Here is a 9668-nt window from a genome sequence, read left to right as displayed (position 1 = left end):
CAAAAATCGCTATTTTATTATCCATTTTCGTTGCCCACTTTAGGTTTTCTTTGAAAATGCATTAATAAAAAGACTGGAATAAAAACAAAAAAGAAAATATACAAAAAAGATTATAAATATATACACAATAAATAAACGGAAGAATCAAATATATAGGAAAAAAGTCAACAAGTACATGTGGTAGAATGCATTAACCACTACAATAAAAATACAATTCTATATAAATAATTTAATTTTATCTGAAAATCAGCAACAATAATAAATAAAGAAATAAATGATTACGATTGTTATGATTTAATTAGAACACGTTTCGTTTCGTTTTATTTCTTCAGTTGCTGTTTTTCATGTGCAGAACATTTTCTTTTGCATTCAATAAAAAAAAATTAACAAAAAAAAACATAAACATAAATCTTAACAAAATTTAACGCAAACTAATTAAATACTTAGCCCAAAACATACAATAAAAACTAAAAGTCAGTAAATGGAAAAACCAAAATTATAATAATTATGACTAGATGTATTATTACGTAAACACACACACACACACACACATACACATACACAAAGGAACAGACACACAGACATCTACTCAAAGCGAGGTATTAGGTACTGTGCAATATTTTTTTTGTTTAAATTTAGAAAAGAAAAAACATAAATATTTTGAATATGAAGCCACAAAATATATACAAGCAGCGAAACTAGCGCGAGAAACTCCATGTAAATTATGCGTACAACAATAAAAGGCATATGGACAAACAAACTACTTATGAATTAAAGCTAAATAAATAAATAAATAAATATATATATATATATATATTAATATATATATTATATATATATAAATAGCAAAATGAGATATATAACAAAGAATATGCCGCAGCAATTAATACAAGAAAGCAAAAATAAAAATGTTGTTAAGATTCTAAAATGAAATGTTTTATAAATAGTTAAACCGAGAAAACACAAATGATTATTATATATTAAATTAATATAAAATAATAATAATAAAACTAAGCATAACAAAAGCTAAGACACAAACAGACAAAAACGAACACACAAATAAACAAACAAATAAACCAAGAACAATAAGCAACCCGTGAACAACGCGTTCGCACTCAAAATTTAACTTTTGACTTTAAAAACAAAATTGTAAATTGTATTGCAATTGGCCAAAGAAAAGGCAGCTTCAAACTGCTATAGGTATATATGTATATGTATATTATGTGTATGTACAAATGCAAAAACAAAAGGCAATAGTTGAAACACACACACACACACACACACATACATACACACACATGCAACACAACAGAAACACAGAGGCAGACACACGTTACTTTATGAAAATAATACAAATTAAATGGAAAGTATATGGAAAATAAATTATGCTAAAAAATAACATAAAGATGCGTTTGTAATTTTTATTCTACTTCTTTTACAGCAACAATAGCCTTAGCCTTAACCATCTACTGAATTACTGGCTTATGCCTCAAAAACTTCACCGAATCAGTATAATTGGCGAGTCATGCAATAAACCCAACCTGGAGAAAATATGAAGTCTATAGCATCTAGCGGCAATTCAATTTCAAGGGGTAAATACGGAAAAATTAAGTGTTTGATGAGACGGAACTCTAGGAAGTCCGAAAGTAGATAACAGGCAGATGGACGATCTGGATGGCTCAGATAGTAACCACTCCACGTATGGCATTCGTTAGATTAAGTAAATAATGAAATTTTGAGGAGCTGATGATCTCTTTAATTGATAAATTTTTGTTCGTCGTACACCACGTCTAGCAAGGAGGGGCAGCTTAAACGTTTGCGTTTTCCATGAGTTTCTGAATTTTCAAAAAACAGAGATTTAAAACCAAAGGAGTTCCCTTTGGGGAGTTCACTCGAATCAGGTTTCGGCCAATGAAAGGAAGCTTTGTACTTTAAAGGATCTCAAAGTGTATATTGTCCTGGAATGGGTTAAAATTGAAAAAAAAAACGTGCCTCAAAACGTAAAAAATTCAACAGAATCCAGTATATTTATGGTTATAAATAATAATATACGCTCCATTAATAAAATGCATAACCAGTTTTTTATTTAAGAAATTTAAAAATAATTAAAAACGATTTTATTTGTCCCAGCTACTTATTTCGCTCTAGCAAGTGAAGCTGCGGTAGCGGTAAAAATTAACGGCACTTTTAGGAGAATTCTTGGTATAATCAAGAGAGAAGATGGTTTTAAATATTGATTTGATAAACACGTCAAAAAACAATGCAAAATAGTTTTTGCAACAAAAAATATTTTTGCCCCAGAGACTTATTTCGCAAACTCTAATGTGCGCTCATATCGACATGCCTCATGAAAGAAAGCAGTTCCACTGCCAAGCGCCTTTAACCCTTACATCTGCTAAAGGTACTGCTTGTTATCGGGACAATCGTACTCATCAAGCAGGAAGGTGTAAAAAAACTAAGAATAGTCAAAGATTAAAGATCGCATTCATTTTATTGCATTTCATTTCATCATCACCCTTTCATGTCCTCTTACTCTAAAACTCCATCTGGTATTATATAATTTTTTCTTACGCACTAATATGAATTCATTTGTTCACTTTTGACATCATAGACTTAATAGATAATCTTAAGAGCTATATTATCTGTCAACAGCAATACGTTTTCGCATGAGTTGCAAATTTTGCTTTTCCGGCTATTTACAGTGCAGTGGTACGAGTATCGAAAACAAAAACGCCATTACATTTCTCTATATGCTATAAGTATATACAAACAACTCTTCTCCGGCAGGAAGCTCGACGCCTGCATAGGATTGCCAGATTGTTATATCACATAGTGTTGTTTTTTTTTTCAATTGCATTTGCATTTACATTCCTTTTACTCTCAAGGTCGTGCCTGCGCCGACTGTGTTTTGGGCGCCTGCGGTCGATATGTGGGAAGCTCTATAAAGACCGGCCGGTACTCGGGCGTCTCGGGTCGCATCGAACGCGACTCTGTGAGCAGCACGTTCGTATAATAGTTGACCTCGTTCTGTTGCTGCTCCTCGCTCGCCGTTTGTCGTCGATGGGAGGAGCGCGTGCGCGGCGTTGCCGCATCGGCGCGCAACAAACGGAACAAGTTCCGCTGCTGCACTGCAGTGCGACGCGCTGCTGTCTGCTGCTGCTGCTGTTGCTGCTGCTTTGATGGCAACTGCTTGGTCTGGCTGGTGTTGAGAAACGCTGCTTGCTCATACCGCGGAATATAGCGCGGCTTGCGCGACTCACCCCGACTGAGCGGCTCCCGATCGTGGGGGGTTACGTTGAAGCCGAAAAATCGAGGTGCCTGCACCGAAATCAGAGGCAGCAGAGTTTCGCGCGCATAGCGCTCGGCGCGCTGCAGCAGTTCACTCAAACGGAAGGGCAGCAATTGCACCGTTTGCGGCTCATCCTGGCCATTGGAAAGCTGGGCCATTATTTTGGGGCGACTATCGGATGGTGTTGGTGGTGTAGGTGGAGGTGGTGCCAGCGTAGTAGGGTCTGTTGGAGTGCTGGTTGCAAGCTCTGCGGGTTGCAACTCCTTGCCATGCTTAATACGCGGCGTAGTGGCCTTGAGTACTGGCTCTACAATCTCCTCCGTTGTAGCATAATCCTGCAGGTTGCGACCGCGATTGACATTTGGACGTCTGTCCTTGAGTATGGGCTCAAATATCTCGTTGCGCTCCACATTGGGCGCATCTGCGGAAAGACTGCGACTCGACTCGGCTGGCTCCTTGTCCAACGAGTTTCCAACTAGGATGGGCTGCCAAGGCAACTCATCTGTCTGATCGAGTGGATAGGTGTGGTTCTGAGCGAGTTTGAAGCTCGTGCCTAAATTGAAAATATCCTTGCGCTGCTTCACACTCTCCACACCATCAACAGCGGCCGAAACAGCCGACAGACCCGACTCCTGAACACTTGAGTCAGGCACATCAGTGCTGGCTACTCCTGTGACCGCAGACACTGTTGATGATGCTGGCGGTGTTGTATAGGCCCCATACTCATCCTGGTTATCCAGCTCGCAGTTGCCGGGCTGCAGCTTCATCCGCACCGGACTGCCGCTACTCAACTTAGTCGAGGGCTTGCACAGCGAGTGACTGCGACCGAAGCTATCCGTCAGCACCACCTTATCAATGTCCCAGTGGGGCAAACCCTTGGACAGCCAACCGCTGTACGACTTGTAGTGCAGGCTAAGGGTGGTGGGGAAGCCGAGCGCCGGATGCGGAACAATGATTTTTGAGACAATGTCACCAGCAAAGAATTCGGCATCGTCCTTTCTGCAAGCAACAAAATATTCATGAGCGTCGCACTCGGATGGATAACCTCACTTCACCTACTCTGATATTTCAAAAGTCTCATTCAAACCGCCATCGCCCTCCAGTATAGCCTCTAACCGCCCAATGGTCCGCAATGGCAAATCGTTGAACGAGTTGAAGATCTGCAACTGGAACTGGTGAGCACAGAAGGGCTCTTCCTCACGAGTCAGCAGATACAGCTGACCACGGCCAGTGGAGCGATCGGCATAGTAGCCCATGTTGCCGCAACGTGGCACGCCCTCGGCCAAGTCCTCATCATCCTGAGCACAGGGAAAGCACTTGCCCTTCAGGAAGTCATCGTAGTTGGCGCAGGGGAAGGCAGGGAACATGCACCGCGGCGCCACTGAGTCAATAAAGAACTTGTAGGCACGTCGATGATTGCAAAGCGAACGACCCTCCTCATCCTCCGCAGCTTGGGCCGCTGTATACAAGAGAGAGAGAGAGAGAGCGACAAATACATAAGTTCTCATAACTTCAAGAATACGTTTAACTTACACCAAATGAAGTCGGTGACAGCGCCAACAAAGAGATTGGAGCATCCTGTCTGCACGCGTCCTCCATTTGGATAGTAATCCACGTGGCCCATAGGCTGCCAGCTGCCCAAGCCGCCCAGTATCAAGTTCTCTCCATTTGAGTGGATGACGTCAACGAACTCCGCGTCACTGCTGTCGAGCCGCACTTTCGGATGCTGCGCCTCGAATAGAGGTCCCGCCGGATCAAGACCTGTTATTCGCGATAATCCTGGCAGCTCAGCACCCGCGAAGCCCGAAACATGTGCACCCAGACTAAAGCCAATAACATGCGTATGGGACAGGTTGAGACCCTTATGCTGCTGCAGATTGCGCAACAACATCGCCAGCTGCTTGCCCACCAAGCGTGTGTTCGCAGCTGCTCGGACGTAGTTCGGAAAGTTGGCACCGTTCTCCCAGTCCACACAAATCACAATGCAGTCCTCCTGAAAGATAGAAAAACAAAATGAGGAAAAAGTAGGAACCCCCTTCACTAGTATACAGATATCTCTACACATATTGATTCATTGATTTATTGAAGAAAGCCCAATACTCACCACAGCCATGAGCGCCGTCTTCATCTCGTAAATCCAGACGTGTGGACACGCGGAGCCGAATCCATGCACAATGACTCGCACGGATAGCTCATCGAAACCTTCTAGATCATCGATGGAGGGCAGTTTCTTTGCTGAGTTGAGGCTGCTGTTGGGCCTATCTGTCGCACTGCCACTGCCTGTGGCATTCACGGGTAGCGCTGTGGGTGCGCTGGTGGCGTCCACTGGTGACTCGCGTTTCGTCTTATTGCGAAATGCGGCGGTCATGTTGAGGAACGATAGTTCCATGAGCGGTCGATCCGAGCGCTGGCGCGTTGAGTAGAAATAGAACTTGGTGTTGATCTCCTCGGGCGGGGAGGGCAGCATCTCCAAATAGGCGAATGGTCCAGAGTCCTCGAAGCAACCCAGCTCGCCATAGCACACGCGCTTCACAGCTCGCTTGGCGCGTCCATGGAGCAGCTGGCGTTTCCGCTGCCGGTGCTCATGCGTCAGCAGTGAGGCGCGAACCGCACGCGCAAGTTCCGTGTAGTTGGCATAGCGTTGAGCGGAGGAGTAGGCAGAGGAAGAAGCAGAAGCAGAGGCGGAGACCGTCGCTGTGGGCGTGGCAGCATAACTAACTTCCTGTGCGTCTGCAAGCACACAACGAAAACAATAATTTGGAATGTGGTGCCATTAGATTTCAGATATTGTCGAATGACTAATGATCGCTTATATAATTATAGACCATTTCGCATGACACTCACGTGCCGCTCACGGCGCACACACAACGCTTGAAATGGCAACGCCGCCTGGGCGGGCGGCCATTCCAAATATGAGCAGAGCTCATCAATAATTTGCATTTGATACTGCTTGGTTTATTTTTCACTTCCCTCACGCCTCACGCATACAAAACTCAGGCGCCGAGTGCCTCCAGTTGGGGGCGTGGCTTACTTCAGCCGGCAAGCAGTGCTTACACACACACGTGTATATCCTCGGCAAATGCACTGCTTGCACAGCTCAATAAAACTGAAGGAATTTCTTCAATGGTGCGGTGCTTTAATTTTTTATTTCGCTCACCATACCACACTACTTGTATAATTAAATGCATGGCGCGTTGATGACATAACCCGATTTACACACACACGCATATAAAGTACACTTATGTATGTATATACGAGTACACATCACATATTTATGTATGTTCAGACTTGTACAGACTGGGTATGAATTGAATACAGCTCGCATGATAAATGGCCGGGGCGTGCTTGCGTTTTAAAAACCCGCCTGCTTTATGCATTTCCCGAAAACTCTTAAATTTCTACAATTACGTTCGCATTTCTGGCATTCAGTCAAGGCGTTAGAGAATAGCGCACTAGTTTTTTAGTAGACAGTAAATTATGTTGACAAATTACTTTTTAAGCAAGGGACAATTTTACAATCTGGCATGCCCATCTGTGAATACCCTGTACACCAAATTCTGTTTTTACACGATTTTGATTTAACACGGTTTGATAATTGATAATTGCATATATATTTCGTTAGAGATAAGGAACCAATCACATATTTTTGCATATGACCAATGTCTTATTTACACGGTTTTTTCTGGAACCAATCTACCGTGTAAAAACAGAATTAGGTGTACTTTTAAGTAGTATAGATATAAGCTGATGCTGCTGTACTCATACATACATAAGTTATAAGTAGGTGATTAATCTCACCCATAGCAGAAGCCAAAATGAAATCTAAAACGATGCATACTACTGGGCTACAATAGTTTAAATATAGATTGAAACTACATAGGGACTAAGTGTTTTAGCCTTGTATAGAGTATTGATGAATTTGTATGCAGTATTGATGGAATTCAATTTTGTGTTGCTGATCAAAAATGTAGGCTTAGGAGGACCTGGATACCAAGTTTGGTTATTCTAGCTCTTATACTTTCTGAGATGCTTGCGTTCATACAGACAGACGGACAAACAGGCGGACACGGCTATATCGACTCGTGTAGTCATCCTGATCAAGAATATATATACTTTGTGGCTCCTTCTGTGTGTTACGTGTACCCTTTTACCCTTTGGGTACAGGCTATAAAAATGGAAAACCCACACATGTATCGAGTCCGATAGAAGTGTGTTTATCTCGCTACATTTCTGGTGAATATTTTCATAAATCTGGCATTCCCTCTTCCGTATTGCGAATTGCCAATTCTGTCAAGTGCTGCCTCAAATGCACTTCATACGTTTTATGCAGTGTTATGCAATCGACACACGTTCCGGCCTTTTAGTGTTAACATTTCGTTGGGCGTCATCCCCTCCTCTCTCTCTCCCCCCCCCCCCCCCTCGTTAGTTATGGCGCCGTGATGCTCCAAAGAGTTGACAGCAACTTTACGCTTAGATGACAAGCAATTCACACTTACGAGTATTGCACACCATTTATGAACATTACCCAATCGAGGGGGCTGGAACTACTTACATACACACATATATATATATATATATATATATATATATATATATATATGTATGTATGTATGATGAGAGTTGCCTGTTGGGCCTGTGCTGGGCCGTGAGTCGGATAGGAATCTGGTCCGCATTGAGCTCAGAGCTCAGTCACTGGCTACATGAGGCAGGCGCATAAAATTGTTAGACAGCGTACAGCTTTTTTAACTTCGTTTTATTTCACACTACGAGCATGCTCGTATCTATTGTTGTTATGCATGTCTTCTTTAATTTTATTATTTTTATTTATTTTGTTTTGTTTTGTTATGTTTTGTTTACAGTTGCGTTTTGTGCGGCTTTGTTCGGTTTGATCGATTGTGCAATATTGTGTGCGTTGCCGCACGCGTCATTTATTTTCACTTCTTCGTTGGTGAATTCAATGCAACTGTCAAGTGAAAACGCTGAAGAAAGACGCCTATAGACGAGTACACCTAATTCTGTTTTTACACGGTCTGTTTTTACACGGTTTTGATTTGACACGGTTCGAAAATTAAATATTTTATATATGGTATATGGTCGACATTATTCCATTTAGCACGATTTAAAATAACACATGATTAATGTCTTTTTTTACACGGCTTTTTCTGGAACCAATCTACCGTGTAAAAACAGAATTAGATGTACAAGAGTCCCGCCCACATAGATAAATACATAAATATGTTTGAATTGTTGAGGTAATTTGTCTTGGATTGGCTTTATTTTTAACGCTTTACTTAACTTGCGTCCAGTGTTGCCAACTTGGCTTTTTCCCCGTCAAATTTTGTTGTTTTTGAAATGAAATTGCGGGAACAGGGAATTCTGTCTCTTTTAAAATGCATTTAGCTTTTTGTAATTTTGCCAACATTTTTGTAAGAAAACGTGGAAACTATGCAGATTTATCCATTTTTTTAATCAATATTTGCCCATGTGTGATGAGCTCTTTTTATACAAAAAGTGACTTATGTACTAATTATGTACATAACGCCGCTCGCTTGTGACAATAATGGCGCTTGCTTGTGACAGTAGACCCTAGTTTAAACCATCTTTATCTCAAAAATGCGTTTAATTTGTAAAGCTGCGGATACATTCATGCCGAAAGAATACAAAGAAAAATTCCGATATGTTTGGCTAGCTTACTTGGAAAATACATTTTTCTAAGCGTATCTTGTAAACAGATATGTAGCTTTTTTTACGCTTTTTTGTCAAAATTTTTAGCTATATTTTACTCTCCTTCCCATCAAAACAGCCTTTTTCCCTCTTAAAAGTTGGCAACACTGCTTGCGTCTGCTCTCCCAGGGCTCTCAATTACAAGGGACCCGTTCATCCTCCAGTTCCGATCATTCATTCATCGGAATAACTTAAATGCTATCGGACTTAGATGCTAGTTGTCGTTTAGTTATCGAGTTCATACATTCATACAATCCAACAGTATCTAAATTAATTTCGTTGATGGCAAGAAATTGTTCTCAAGTCAAGAGTGATTCCAAAGATAGTCGTCGCTCATTTACACTTGCATTTGCAGTACAACAAGTAATATACAAGTATATATCAATTAGTTAGTTTAATGGCAAGTGCGCTGCCTTTTTAATTAGTTAATTGCTTGGCATACTTACCGCAATCTTTGTAGAGCAGCAGAGGCAGCAACAACAACGGAGACAGCAGCGCTGTCGACCTCAAGCGGCGCATGTCTATTAAGTTGTTTCTGTTGATCTGATTATTATTGTTGTTGTTTAAAGATTTACTTTGTTTCTGTTTATTTTGCTCGTTTTATTTTTAAGCTATAGAATAAAGGTAATATTTAGGGAATTACATAAAAATTGTG

The 9668-nt window shown here is 41.2% G+C and overlaps 1 protein-coding gene across 1 annotated transcript; it reads right to left on the bottom strand.

Annotated features, from left to right (window-relative positions):
- Positions 1 to 2880: 2880 nt before the first annotated feature.
- On the bottom strand, positions 2881 to 9666 carry LOC115626947. Its single transcript, XM_030522463.1, has 5 exons — positions 9460 to 9666; positions 5394 to 6019; positions 4823 to 5282; positions 4349 to 4748; positions 2881 to 4288 (listed from the first exon to the last, which is right to left on the bottom strand). Exons 1-5 carry the CDS (start codon positions 9530 to 9532, stop codon positions 2881 to 2883), a joined length of 2967 nt encoding a protein of 988 aa, XP_030378323.1. The 5' UTR covers positions 9533 to 9666.
- Between the last annotated feature and the right edge of the window lie 2 nt (positions 9667 to 9668).

This window comes from Scaptodrosophila lebanonensis, unplaced genomic scaffold (genome assembly GCF_003285725.1).
Source record: "Scaptodrosophila lebanonensis strain 11010-0011.00,11010-0021.00 unplaced genomic scaffold, SlebRS2 tig00000089-arrow-pilon, whole genome shotgun sequence".
Taxonomy (NCBI): domain Eukaryota; kingdom Metazoa; phylum Arthropoda; class Insecta; order Diptera; family Drosophilidae; genus Scaptodrosophila; species Scaptodrosophila lebanonensis.
Note: the sequence above shows the minus strand (reverse complement) of the source record. Positions and strands in the feature narration are given on the sequence as shown.

What these genes read in the sequence shown, in the direction of transcription:
- LOC115626947 (XM_030522463.1), bottom strand. Translation starts at nt 9,532, where the DNA reads ATGCGCCGCTTGAGGTCGACAGCGCTGCTGTCTCCGTTGTTGTTGCTG. An exon ending in TGTCACCGACTTCATTTGGT is followed by an intron (nt 4,749 to 4,822) that starts GTAAGTTAAACG and finishes TCTTGTATACAG; the next exon opens with CGGCCCAAGCTGCGGAGGAT. An exon ending in GAGACTTTTGAAATATCAGA is followed by an intron (nt 4,289 to 4,348) that starts GTAGGTGAAGTG and finishes TGTTGCTTGCAG; the next exon opens with AAAGGACGATGCCGAATTCT.